The sequence below is a fragment of the Oncorhynchus nerka genome, linkage group LG2 (genome assembly GCF_034236695.1).
Source record: "Oncorhynchus nerka isolate Pitt River linkage group LG2, Oner_Uvic_2.0, whole genome shotgun sequence".
NCBI lineage: Eukaryota > Metazoa > Chordata > Actinopteri > Salmoniformes > Salmonidae > Oncorhynchus > Oncorhynchus nerka.
In genome coordinates this window covers 88,786,585-88,801,366 of record NC_088397.1, presented here as the reverse complement: position 1 = coordinate 88,801,366, position 14,782 = coordinate 88,786,585, and the positions used below count along the sequence as shown (strand labels likewise).

General features: G+C 42.6%; 2 protein-coding genes across 2 annotated transcripts in view; one reads left to right on the top strand and one right to left on the bottom strand.

The window, feature by feature from the left end:
* LOC135561898 (protein phosphatase 1 regulatory subunit 1A-like) overlaps nucleotides 1-5,354 on the top strand; it is a 78,285-nt gene extending 72,931 nt beyond the window's left edge. The window contains exons 7-8 of the mRNA XM_065004210.1: nucleotides 3,042-3,173; nucleotides 3,639-5,354. Of these exons, the coding sequence (XP_064860282.1) occupies nucleotides 3,042-3,173; nucleotides 3,639-3,703 (197 nt within the window). The 3' untranslated portion in view covers nucleotides 3,704-5,354. The remainder of the gene's footprint in view (nucleotides 1-3,041; nucleotides 3,174-3,638) is intronic.
* LOC115121694 (dual specificity calcium/calmodulin-dependent 3',5'-cyclic nucleotide phosphodiesterase 1B-like) overlaps nucleotides 5,244-14,782 on the bottom strand; it is a 50,186-nt gene continuing 40,647 nt past the window's right edge. The window contains exons 8-14 of the mRNA XM_065004209.1: nucleotides 12,219-12,344; nucleotides 11,776-11,877; nucleotides 11,093-11,213; nucleotides 10,633-10,714; nucleotides 10,101-10,218; nucleotides 9,727-9,863; nucleotides 5,244-8,635 (exon numbers count right to left, since the gene is read on the bottom strand). Coding sequence (XP_064860281.1) covers nucleotides 8,535-8,635; nucleotides 9,727-9,863; nucleotides 10,101-10,218; nucleotides 10,633-10,714; nucleotides 11,093-11,213; nucleotides 11,776-11,877; nucleotides 12,219-12,344 — 787 coding nt within the window. The 3' untranslated portion in view covers nucleotides 5,244-8,534. The remainder of the gene's footprint in view (nucleotides 8,636-9,726; nucleotides 9,864-10,100; nucleotides 10,219-10,632; nucleotides 10,715-11,092; nucleotides 11,214-11,775; nucleotides 11,878-12,218; nucleotides 12,345-14,782) is intronic.

The window sequence follows — 14,782 nt, the reverse complement described above, 5'->3', positions numbered from 1 at the left end:
TGGTTTGGATATTTTCTCAGGTTTTTGCCTGCCATATGAGTTCTGTTATACTCACAAACATCATTCAAACAGTTTTAAAAACGGCAGTGTTTTCTACCCAGAACTAATAATTGTATGCATATTCTAGCTTTTGGGCCTGAGTAGCAGGCAGTTTACTCTGGGCACCTTATTCATCCAAGCTACTCAATACTGCCCCCGTTCCCAAAGAAGTTAAGACACTAACAGCTTACAGACGGTAGGCAATTAAGGTCACAGTTATGGAAACTTAGGACACTAAAGAGGCCTTTCTACTGACTCTGAAAAACACCAGAAGAAAAATGCCCAGAGTCCCTGCTCATCTGCGTGAACGTGCCTTAGGCATGCTGCAAGGAAGCATGAGGACTGCAGATGTGCCCAGGGCAATAAATTGCAATGTCCGTACTGTGAGACAAGACAGCGCTAGAGGGAGACAGAACGGACAGCTGATCGTCCTCGCAGTGGCAGACCACATGTAACAACACCTGCACAGGATCGGTACATCCAAACAGCACACCTACGGGACAGGTACAGGATGGCAACGACAACTGCCCGAGTTCCACCAAGAACGCACAATCCCTCCATCAGTGCTCAGACTGTCCGCAGTAGGCTGAGAGAGGCTGGACTGAGGGCTTGTAGGCCTGTTGTAAGGCAGGTCCTCACCAGACATCACCGGCAACAACGTTGCCTATGGGCACAAACCCACTGTCGCTGGACCAGACAGGACTGGCAAAAAGTGCTCTTTACTGACGAGTCGCGGTTTTGTCTCACCAGTGATGATGGTCGGATTTGCGTTTATCGTCAAAGGAATGAGCGTTACACCGAGGCCTGTACTCTGGAGCGAGATCGATTTGGAGGTGGAGGGTCCGTCATGGTCTGGGACTGTGTGTCACAGCATCATCGGACTGAGCTTTTGGTCATTGCAGGCAATCTCAACGCTGTTCGTTATATGGAAGATATATCCTCCTCCCTGTGGTACCCTTCCTGTGGTACCCTTCCTGCAGGCTCGTCCTGACATGACCCCCCAGCATGACAATGCTACCAGCCATACTGCTCGTTCTGTGCGTGATTTCCTGCAAGACAGGAATGTCAGTGTTCTGCCATGGCCAGTGAAGAGCCCGGATCCCAATCCCATTGAGCATGTCTGGACCTGTTGGATCGGAGGGTGAGGGCTAGGGCCATTCCCCCCAGAAATGTCAGAGAACTTGCAGGTGCCTTGGTGGAAGCGTGGGGTAACATCTCACAGCAAGAACTGGCAAATCTGGTGCGGTCCATGAGGAGAAGATGCACTGCGGTACTTAATGCAGCTGGTGGCCACACCAAATACTGAATGTTACTTTTGATGTTGAACCCTCCCTTTGTTCAGGGACACATTATTCCATTTCTGTTAGTCACATGTCTGTGGATCTTGTTCAGTTTATGTCTCAGTTGTTGAATCTTATGTTCATACAAATATTTACACATGTTAAGTTTGCTGAAAATGAACGCAGTTGACAGTGAGAGGACGTTTCTTTTTTTTGCTGAGTTTATATGTTTGTAAACTTGCCATTAAAAAGCACCATAGTGATTGAGTGTCCATATAGCTGTACCATGATATTTGCATTGCTACTAAGTAAAACCTCCAACTGTACTCCTCTATTCCACCCGCTAAACCCCCCTCCCCCATCCCATGTTGGATTGTCTTCCCAGTGACCGATAGACCACCCCCACCCCCCCCAGATCCTAGGGCCCCCGAGAGACCGGGAACCATCCTTCGAAAAGATCACACAGTGCCACCCACAGAACAGAAGCAGATCAACCGTCAAATGCATTTATATCACCCTCACCTCGATTTGTATTATATATAGATGTAAAACAAAATATGTATATATAAAAAAATCTTAATTTACACAATTAACGAATAATATGCTTAATATTGTAGGCAGTTACCTAGAACCAGGTTTGACATTCCAACATTTATTTTTCTGACAAGCAAGTATTATTTTAGCAAACAATTATTGTGATTCATCCTATGTTGTCCCTAACATCATTGCCCCATAGCATCAGATGTGGGATATGTACACATACTCATGCAAACTCGATCCCATTCCCCCACAAACAACCACAAGCTCAGATGTTCAACAGTTGTTCCATCCCCGAGCCCAACTCAAGAAAGGACTTGATGTGCAAATGCATATACAGTTACAGCTGTTTGAGAAGGCATGAAAATTTGAGCAAAATAATATACCCACTTCTCCTGAAACACGCTGGTCCCCAGTTCTGACCATTTTCCCAAGATTCTCTGTGAAGTCAGACCTTTGATTATTCTGTGCCACCAGGGCCACAATAATTTGCTCCCTCTCTGAATGTCCGACTGTGACCCCCTTCCTATGGGTTACTGCAGCTAGTGTTGTCAGCACAGCTACTGCCTGGGTGGTGGCACCCCACCGGGACTCCCACCGGCTAGGTACAAGGTCATCAAGGTTCTCATTAGCAGCTTTGAGCAATTCCTGGTATATCATGCTCTCCCATCAGGGGGCTTTGGCTTTGTAGGACCAACCCTGCCAGGCAGGCTTAGACTCTTGAGGGGGCGGTGCTGCTTTAGTGGGTCTCTGAGTGCATTAATATTTCTGTCTTGGCTGTGTATAGGCTACTTACAGTAGGCTCATAAAACAGATAAGGACTTCTCCTTAGTGTATGGATCGCTCAGGTGGGTGTCCAGGTTATAGGGTTGGGTACCATTCCATCATGATAGGACAATAAATAAATAAACTATATTTATAATCTATTTTGAAATGTATATCTCATATCTGTACAGAATTGAAATCTCTCCAACAACCCCTGCTCGCAGACACACATATCTAATATGTTAGTCACCACATTGTGGACCTGTTACTACAATACATCAATCATGACGGATTTAAAGAATATCATCTTTGTCAGATCAGATTTGTTGAATCACTTCGGCGCCATTCTTCACAGTCTGCTTTCCATTGACCTGCTAACCACATCTATTCTGTAAAGGACACTTTCTGTGTGTCCAGCAGAGTTTTCACGGGACAGTCTATCAGACTCTGCAGGGGGACATGAGTGCTCCTTCTCCAAGGAAGAAGTGGGATGTTCCACCGTCCCCATGGCAGCAACATCACCATCACAACAAAAACAACACACACAAGCAGGTAGGAGGAGCCCCTGCACCTATTGCAGACAGTAGTGTTACACTATCCTAATCCCTTTGATATCATCACTGGGAATCTTTAGAATTCAGACAGACAGTGTTTATTTTCATCTGTTAAACTATTTAACGATTTGGCTTAATTTAGCATAATAATGAAGCTAACATCTGTAATAGTGCTTTGATCATGTAGCTTCAGAACAAAGCAACTTTTTGCAATATGCCTGCAATAGTTTGAATGTGTGCCAACAATGGAGCCTTTTTTATAACCTACTGCATACTGACTCTAACATTTTATGTGGATCAAAATTTTGAAGAAATGTTTAATTAAAAAATGTCTAAGAAATACTGTAGGAATAAGCTAACAAGCTCTCAAATATCGAGCCTGATCTCACTGATTTATTTCTCTCCATCTTTCTACCCCTCTCTCCCTGTGTGTGTGTATATGTGTCCAATATTTCAACCACAGACACAACATCTGCATCCGTAGCAGATCCAGAGGAGAAGAAAACAAAGAAACCCATCCAAGAATAAGAAGACAAATAGAACCATGGAACAGCCTCCACACCAACCTGTTGTGTGTCCCAAATGGATCCCTATTCCCACAGGGCTCTGGTCAAAAATAGTGCACCATGTAGGGAATAGGTTGCCATTTGGGACCTGCTGTTCAGTCAATAACTACAGACAACAGACAGACAAGTGATCATCCTTTTGATAAACAGACACACTGTAGATGCGGAGACATCAGGATATATGTCCGGTCAGGTACTATACCGTGCAGCTGGAGAGATGACTAGGCGTTTATTTATGACTAGGTGTTTTTTGTTTCTATTGATTTACTCATTTGATTGCCCTACTAATCTGTAACTAATTGTCTAATGTTCCAAACCAGGACAGGAAATATTTGGTTATTTTTCACGACAGTTTTTGGTTTGTTGTGTACACAAACTGTAACGGCCTAGCACTCACATGTCTAATATGGCCGCTGTATAATACTCATAAATCCAAATATTGTCTCAAGATGATTCTAAGATTGATTTGATGTTTTAGACCTGCCGTCCAGGACTCTTGAAGGAACTAGACCTCGGTGGGCAAAAGAGACTCGGATAAACAACAAGAACAGCATTTAGTCCTTATTCATATTTGTGCCACGACAATAACATTGTCTATTTTTAAGAGTCACAGGGCAGTATCACTGCATCACTCCTCATATAACATCATTCCTCATATAGTGCACTAGCTTTGACCAGAGCCAAATGGAGTAGTTTACTACTGTATTATTGGGGACACAGTGCTTATTTGGGAGGCATCCTGGGAATCATCAATGACCCAATCTGGAGCTGTGATCAGAGTGTTTTCGGTCTCCGTCTATTTGAGTCTCTGAAGTCTCCAAAACATATCTGATTAAGGGACCAATTCATTGGACAGGACTCTGGGTGAACTTTGACCTTTTAAAAACGAAAAAACAACAACATGTATTTACGTGTCTATTGACATCCCAGTCATGCATAGTACAGATTTAGTACTACACACCCCTTTGTTCTGTACTCCCCCCAGTACATCATTCAGAGTTTTTATTTCACTACCAGTATATCGTATTGTTTTCTGTACCGTAACAACATCCAGAAGCATATGGAACTTATTTTATCTTTTATCTTTGGTAAATATATTTGTTTTCCACTAGTTCGATCCCATACTCTGCTTCACTGATGTGACATTAGGGTCCTGATTGGGTGACATTTTAGACCTAATATTCGTCAGCGTCATCATATAATTTCGATGACAGATTAGGCTTATTACTTCAATGTACTGTATGTATAGTACACAGCAAATGAACGACATTATGTCAATTTAGAGAGGTCTACTGAATGAGGCAGGTGAAAGGATTTCAACATAAAAGTAATATACTTACAGTCATGTGTTCCTATGTTTTATGTATGGGTGGTCCCGGGAATCTGACCCACAATTATATTCTGCTTTTAGAAAGCTTTTCAGTTATTTAGCATTGAACACTCTACATCTGTTAAAAACATTATCTTGTAATTCATTTTCAATGTATGAACACCATAAATGATTGTGTATTTATTTCATTTTTATTAATGATAAATTACGATACATGAAATCCATCTATATCTGCATTTTAGTTCAACTTTGTTTGACTTGGTAATGATTACATATGTCATTTAAAAAAAAATGGTTTGATACATAAAAGTGTTGAAATTGGACAAGCGTTGTGTTTACTTCTTTAAACAAAACATATTATTCCTTTCCTCATAATCCATGCTATAATTAAGCAATAAGGCCCAAGGGGGTGTGGTATATGGCCAATATACCACGGCTAAGGGTTGTTCTTAGGCAAGACGCAAAGTGGAGTGCCTTGATACAGCCCTTAGCCGTGATATATTGGTCATATATCACAAACCCCAGAGGTGCCTTATTCCTATTATAAACAGGTTACCAACGTAAGTACAGCAGTACAAATACATGTTTTGTCATAACCGTGGTATACGGTCTGATATACCACGGCTGTCAGCCAATCAGCATTCAGGGCTCGAACCACCCAATTTATAATCCATTTTAATTCATGCCAAGCCAAGAACTACCAACAATACGGCTCTGACTTTAGTGTTGCATCACTGACCTATAATGTTGAGTAAGTAAGGTTGACTTATAACAAAACCCTATTATCAATTATTCAATAGACGTGGTGCTGCGAGCATAAAACACATAAATATTTCACAACGTGACCAGTTTTCACCCAATGCATTTCATAATACCACTGTAGCCTGGTTCAGTCTTCCTCCCCACAGTTTTGGCTCCTCCTACTGGAGGACCAGTGAACGGTACTCTGCTGAAGGATTGGACTGATATCTCAGCCTGGTCCCAGATCTGCAGTGCTTCATTCAACTCTTCTGACTATTACTGTCTGTCATGCCTTTGATGTGCTGTGTCCATAGTAGGACGGCCTCAGAATCACAACGTTAGAGATATAAGACTTGTACAATATGGCAGTTCTGGGTTGCCTGACGCGTCATACTGAAGTGAATTATTCTGCTCTATGACTGTGCCATCCTGAAATCTGAAGCTGCCATCCCAGAAGTCATTTGTGCTGCTGTGAAAATGAGGGGCGTTGTACAAAACAATTAAATCAGTGATTGGATTGTCTCTAATCAATCTAACCAATCAGAGTATCAAAGTTGAAACTGTCATCATGTAGGCCGGCTCTGGCCCAGCCCACCGGTTTCTGGAACCAATCAGAATGATCAGAATGTGTCCGCATTCTACAAAACTTAAGGGAGGCAAGCAAATCAAGACTCATCGTGGAGAAGAAATGCTAGTTTGGCTATAGATGGGTCTCCAGGCTATTTTTCTGGCTGATAGTCAGAAGAGTTGGCTAATGATCTGGGACAATGGCTACTGATATCCTGTATGTTCAGTATAGTTCACGATTCCAATTCTTTGGATTGAAAGAAAACAGATGAAGAATTAGATAAAGAATCACTCTTCAACATCTCCTCCGTGGTACGGGTAGAATATAAAGCACATCAACATCTCCTCCGTGGTACGGGTAGAATATAAAGCACATCAACATCTCCTCCGTGGTAAGGGTAGAATATAAAGCACATCAACATCTCCTCCGTGGTACGGATAGAATATAAAGCACATCAACATCTCCTCCGTGGTAAGGGTAGAATATAAAGCACATCAACATCTCCTCCGTGGTACGGGTAGAATATAAAGCACATCAACATCTCCTCCGTGGTAAGGGTAGAATATAAAGCACATCAACATCTCCTCCGTGGTACGGGTAGAATATAAAGCACATCAACATCTCCTCCGTGGTACGGGTAGAATATAAAGCACATCAACATCTCCTCCGTGGTACGGGTAGAATATAAAGCACATCAACATCTCCTCCGTGGTACGGGTAGAATATAAAGCACATCAACATCTCCTCCGTGGTACGGGTAGAATATAAAGCACATCAACGTCTTCTCCGTGGTACGGGTAGAATATAAAGCACATCAACGTCTCCTCCGTGGTACGGGTAGAATATAAAGCACATCAACATCTCCTCCGTGGTACGGGTAGAATATAAAGCACATCAACATCTCCTCCGTGGTACGGATAGAATATAAAGCACATCAACATCTCCTCCGTGGTACGGGTAGAATATAAAGCACATCAACATCTCCTCCGTGGTAAGGGTAGAATATAAAGCACCTCAACATCTCCTCCGTGGTACGGGTAGAATATAAAGCACATCAACATCTCCTCCGTGGTACGGGTAGAATATAAAGCACATCAACATCTCCTCCGTGGTACGGGTAGAATATAAAGCACATCAACATCTCCTCCGTGGTACGGGTAGAATATAAAGCACATCAACATCTCCTCCGTGGTACGGGTAGAATATAAAGCACATCAACATCTCCTCCGTGGTACGGGTAGAATATAAAGCACATCAACATCTCCTCCGTGGTACGGGTAGAATATAAAGAAGTAGAAAACGTTTTGTCTTGTTGTACTTTACATCAACAACAACAGTCACATGATTAAATCGTACATCTTCCACATGATAAGGCCAGCCTTTCACTGCTGGTACCGTTGACATTACCCGTCTATTCCATGTAACATACATGCTACCCATGTTACCCATGTTACCCATGATACATGATCTTTGCTAAGTTTCTCCATGAAAGTTTTCCTAACTGGTTAACAAATTGCAAGCAAACCACCGTAAAATCATGTATGGTAATTAGCATATAACATGACCAGCATGTTTTGGTAATCTTCATTAAATTACTATAATTTACACAGGGTTGGATAGATTACTTTCTAAATGTAATCAGGTACAGTTACTAGTTATCTGTCCAAAATTGTAATCAGTAACTTAACTTTTGGATACCCAAACTCAGTTTCAGTTACTTTTGGCTTACTATCCCCTTAACTCAGTAACATAATCTGATTACTTTCAGTTACTTTTGGATTACTTTCCCCTCCACTCTGTAATGTCAACTGATTACTTTCCCCTTAAGAGACATCAGAAGAAGATGGAAAGGATCCATCAAACCAGGTGGAACAAACATAAACTGGCACCTTTTTTCAGTGCTGAATTGAATGTCATTGAGAAACAGAAAGGTGGCATAATGTATTCTTTCCCTGAATTTTTAAGTAATTGTTTTTCAAAAGTATTTGGAATTTGGAATCCATTTACAATATTTTAGCTGGTAAAGTAGCTGATTACAGTTACATTTTTGTATTATTATCAAGATTACATGTAAAAGATTACATGTAAACAGTTCTCCCCAACCCTCCGTTTACATATCATTTACATAGGCATCATACTACATGAGAGGCCTATCTACTGTTTAGCATCATTAGAAGGGGTCTGCAGCAGTTGTTCAGAGAGCTCATCGTCTTCACCAGCCAACGGTTCCTTCGACACGATCTGATCCAAGAGCCCTGAGAGGGGAAGAGGATTAAAGTATATTTAGTATGATTTTTGTATGACAGTATGATAGCATGATGGTACGATAGCATGATAGCAGGATGGTATGATAGCATGATGGTATGATAGTATGATAGCATGATGGTACGATAGCAGGATGGTATGATAGCATGATGTACAATAGCATGATGGTATGATGGCATGATAGCATGATAGTATGATAGCATGATGGTTCGATAGCATAATGGTATGATAGCATTATAGTTTGATGGTATGATAGCATGAGGGTACGATAGCATGATAGCATGATAGTATGATAGCATGATGGTGATGGTAACTATTCCCCAGGTTGTTGCTGTAAATGAGAACGTGTTCTCTGTCAACTTACCTGGTAAAATAACAGTAAATAAAATAAATAAATAAATAATGATAGCATGATTGCGCGATAGCATGATGGTATGACAGTATGATATGATAGCATAATAGCATGATGATATGATAGGATGATCATATTATAGCATGATGGTGTGATAGCATGATAGTATGATAGATTGATTGAAATACAATAGGTTGGAAAGAATATTCATCCTGATCTTGTCCATTTACACATACAAGATCTGATCGAAATCAGTTTATAATGCTTCTTTTAATCATCTAAACCTGGCTGAAAATGTGGGCATAATCAGAATGTGGACATGATCCAGACACAAGATGGATGGATGTTAGTACCAAGTATAAACATGGCTTACTGTATGTCTCCTTGATATCTCCTCAATCTTTTTGGAAATCAAAGAGAGACACTGCCTGCGCCCCAAATGGATCCCTATTCCCTATATAGTGAACTACTTTCGACCAGAGGCCTATGGGCCCGTAGGGCCCTGGTCTAAAGTAGTGTACTGCATAGGAATACAGTGTCATTTGGGATGCAGCCACTGAGTATTCATAGAGCCAAGCCAAGGGGTGAGCAATCAATCATACACTGCGACAGCTGGTGTCGGGATTCCAGCCAAGCGTCAATACACCACCCCAACCAGCCATGCCTGGCAAGGTAAGATTGCCCACCTCTGAGCTACAACAGGGTGTTAATAGAAGTCTGTCACATTACCATTGGAGCCGCTCTCCTTCCATTTGAACTTGTTGTCTTCTGTGTGTCGTGTCCAGGTGGATCTGAAGCTGACCAGTTCTGAGGTGATGTGAGACAAGCTCCACTGTAGTCCTCTGGAACTCTCCTTCCACAGATTACTGAAAAAAAAGACAAAAAAAGCATCAGACCTGAGTCAAACACATATGTCAAATGTAATTGGGGTGTGCTTAATTTAGATTTGGGTTTGTGCTTTTGGAGCTATTCCATTGTTTCCATTGTACAGCAGCCCAAGTGTTTGAAAGTATTTGTCGTGCGTAGGTACAAGTTAAGAAACCAACTAGCTAACTAACGTCTAAGCTGGGGTTCTAGTCTAATAAACATGCTTTGAATGCCACCTATGTCGATTGCAGGGGTCCGGTGGGCCTGGGTTGTCTTCCACCAGGGGAATGACTATCTTCTCAGCCACGTCAGTCAGTAGGGAGAACGTAGGGTCTACTATGAAGTCTATGAAACCTGCGCACAAAAACAGTATTGTTAGCTATATACTACAAAAACAATTGCTACGTTGTGTGAAAATGTATGCATTTACTACTACAAGTGGCTCTGGATAAGGGTGTCTGCTAAATGACTAACATGTATGTCTAATAATACTAATATTATACATTATGTAACAACCCTGTTTTTTACATGTTAAAGATCACATCTTCATACACAACCTGCATATGTGCTTTAGACAGTATGGTTTTGCATACACATTGTCCAAAGTATATAAAATGAGAGCATATATATTGATGGTTGATGATGACTCAGGGATGACTCAGTGATGACTCAAATGGATGACTCAGTAATGACTCAAATGGATGACTCAGTGATGACTCAAATGGATGACTCAGTGATGACCATGTGCAGTAATGTCTTATAATTTGCCTATTTGTGACTCTGCGACCAGGGTGCTGTTCCGATCACACAGTGGAGAGAAGGGAAGACCAAGCTCTGCCTCTCTGTCACCCTCAGAGAAACAGAAAGAGAGAAAAAAATGTTTCAAAGACAATCAACAACAATGAGCAAGATAATCCAGGACCGACACAATACACAAGACGATCCAAGACCGACACAGTACAGAAGACGATCCAGAACCGACACAGTACAGAAGACGATCCAGAACCGACACAGTACAGAAGACGATCCAGAACCGACACAGTACAGAAGACGATCCAGAACCGACACAATACACAAGACGATCCAAGACCGACACAGTACAGAAGACGATCCAGAACCGACACAGTACAGAAGATGACCCAGGACCAACACAGTACCAAAGACTATCTAAAACTGAAACAGTCAAGAAAACCCTGTACCCAGTTGTAAGTTCCTCCATGGGTCCTACCTGTCTGAAGAACTCGTCCATGAGGGCTTTGGTCCAGCGAGAGTGTAGACTCCAGGGCTTAGAGGGGTGGCTGATGTCTGCAGTGTGCAGTAGTAGGGACAGCGCTTTTGGTTTGTCTATGCTGTTGACCACAGGAAACAAATGACCACGAGTGACTGCTAGATATGGACCAGAACAGAACTTGAGCTTCTTTGGCTGTCATGTTGATCATTGGAGTCAATGGGAGAGTTACACAGCACATTCATTTTAAGTTATGAAAAATAAATTGCTCTTCAAGTATTAACAGGAATGAAATCCATCAATATGTCTAAAAAAATATGTCATTTAATATAGTACCTTTCTCACAATGTGCTATCAAGTAGGCCTACAGATAATTTGATCACTATTTTGTTGCTGAGAATTTCCCTGCATGGCAGGAAATGCAAACTTGTAGTATTTTTCAGGATTAAAAAGTCTTCTAACGTTTGTCATTTCTACTTAAAAAAGTCAGACTTGACTTGCTCTAATGAAAATTATATCAACCCATACATTCATTATAATCCACATAATAATTCACATTTCCTGTTGCTCAAGGATTATTTTCCTGCTGTAGCAAATTGTCTCAAATTAAGATCCTACATCTGTACCACCATAATCTACATCTCAGATGATGTGACCTGGGTAAAGTGTGGAGCAGCACGTACCCTTCGTGCTGCTGCAGACACCCCTTCATGGCTTTGACCTGGACAAGGTGAGACGACATGTCTGTAGCCAACACCATCTCTATCACCAGCGCTCGCAGCTCCCTGTCACACACACAGAAACACACCCATGTAACCTTTCCAGACTGCCCTTTCACACACAAACGCATAAACACACCCATCTAACCTTTCCAGACTGTCCTGATGGGTTTCTCTGTTCCCATGGTAACATAGATTTGTGCTGCTCAAAGGGGAGTTGTGGTTGGGTTTGCTTCTGTCTGTCTGTCTGTCTGTCTGTCTGTCTGTCTGTCTGTCTGTCTGTCTGTCTGTCTGTCTGTCTGTCTGTCTGTCTGTCTGTCTGTCTGTCTGTCTGTCTGTCTGTCTGTCTGTCTGTCTGTCTGTCTCTGTCTGTCTCACAGCATATTGATACAGTACATCTCTCCTACATCCACTGTTCTCTGGAGAGGTTCATGAAGATGTTGGATTGGTCGTCCTGTAGAAGATGGAACGCAGCACTGATGTGGTGGCTTTCCTGGACTGACCGGTCGTTGTAGATCATAGCAAAGTCTGACCTACACAAAACACACACAGATGAAAAACAATCATGAAGTAATAGCTAGATTGGTTTTACTTCAATGATCGGGCTTTAGCTAAATTATCTGACTACTGTTGTCATGCCTTAGCTTTAACTCTAATCCTACAGATCTGGGACCAGGATATACTATGTCCTTTGTTTTACAGAAACACGTATGGCATGACAATGACAGTCAGAGGGGTTGGATAAAGCACATACAGTGCATTCAGAAAGTATTCAGACCCCTTGACTTTTCCACATTTTGTTACGTTACAACCTTATTCTAAAAGAGATTAAATACTAAAAAATCCTCAACAATCTACACACAATAGCCCAAAATGACAAAGCAAAAGGAGGTTTTTATACATTCTTGCAAATGTATTAAAGATTTAAAAAAAGGAAATACCTTATTTACATAAGTATTCAGACCCTTTGCTATGAGACTTGAAATTGAGCTCAGATGAATCCCGTTTCCATTGATCATCCTTGAGATGTTTTTGCAACTTGACTGGAGTCCACCTGTGGGAAATTAAATTGATGTGGAAAGGCACACACCTGTCTATATAAGGTTGCACAGTTGACAGTGCATGTCAGAGCAGAAACCAAGCATGAGGTCAAAGGAACTGACCATTCATAAATGGAAGATGTTTGGAACCACCACGACTCTTCCTAGAGCTGCCACCTGGCCAATCTGAGCAATTGAAGTAGAAGGGCCTTGGTCAGGAAGGTAACCAAGAACCCGATGGTCACTCTGACAGAGCTCGAGAGTTCCACTGTGGAGAAGGGAGAACCTTTCAGAAGAACTCATCTCTGAAGAACTCCACCAATCAGGCATTTATGGTAGGGTGGCCAGACGGAAGCCACTCCTCATTAAAAGGCACAAGGAAGCCTGCTTGGAGTTTACCAAAAGGCACCTAAAGACTCTCAGACCTAAAGACTCTCAGATTGAACTTTTTGGCCTGAATCCCTACGGTGTAGCATGATGGTGGGAGCATCATGCAGGGACTGGGAGACTAGTCAGGATTAAGTGAACGGAGTAAAGTACAGAGAGATTCTTGATGAAAACTTGCTCCAGAGCGCTCAGGACTTCAGACTGGGGGCGAAAGATCAATTTCAAATAGGACAATGACCCTAAGCACACAGCCAAGGCTGTGAGAATGCTGTTCATCGACTACAGCTCGGCATTCAACACCATAGTACCCTCCAAGCTCGTCATCAAGCTCGAGACCCTGGGTCTCGACCCCACCCTGTGCAACTGGGTACTGGACTTCCTGACGGGCCGCCCCCAGGTGGTGAGGGTAGGCAACAACATCTCCTCCCCGCTGATCCTCAACACGGGGGCCCCACAAGGGTGCGTTCTGAGCCCTCTCCTGTACTCCCTGTTCACCCACGACTGCGTGGCCACGCACGCCTCCAACTCAATCATCAAGTTTGCGGACGACACAACAGTGGTAGGCTTGATTACCAACAACGACGAGACGGCCTACAGGGAGGAGGTGAGGGCCCTCGGAGTGTGGTGTCAGGAAAATAACCTCACACTCAACGTCAACAAAACTAAGGAGATGATTGTGGACTTCAGGAAACAGCAGAGGGAACACCCCCTATCCACATCGATGGAACAGTAGTGGAGAGGGTAGCAAGTTTTAAGTTCCTCGGCATACACATCACAGACAAACTGAATTGGTCCACTCACACTGACAGCGTCGTGAAGAAGGCGCAGCAGCGCCTTCTTCAACCTCAGGAGGCTGAAGAAATTCGGCTTGTCACCAAAAGCACTCACAAACTTCTACAGATGCACAATCGAGAGCATCCTGGCGGGCTGTATCACCGCCTGGTACGGCAACTGCTCCGCCCTCAACCGTAAGGCTCTCCAGAGGGTAGTGAGGTCTGCACAACGCATCACCGGGGGCAAACTACCTGCCCTCCAGGACACCTACACCACCCGATGTTACAGGAAGGCCATAAAGATCATCAAGGACATCAACCACCCGAACCACTGCCTGTTCACCCCGCTATCATCCAGAAGGCGAGGTCAGTACAGGTGCATCAAAGCTGGGACCGAGAGACTGAAAAACAGCTTCTATCTCAAGGCCATCAGACTGTTAAACAGCCACCACTAACATTGAGTGGCTGCTGCCAACACACTGTCATTGACACTGACCCAACTCCAGCCACTTTAATAATGGGAATTGATGGGAAATGTTGTAAATATATCACTAGCCACTTTAAACAATGCTACCTTATATAATGTTACTTACCCTACATTATTCATCTCATATGCATACGTATATACTGTACTCTACATCATCGACTGCATCCTTATGTAATACATGTATCACTAGCCACTTTAACTATGCCACTTTGTTTACTTTGTCTACATTCTCATCTCATATGTATATACTGTACTCGATACCATCTACTGTATGCTGCTCTGTA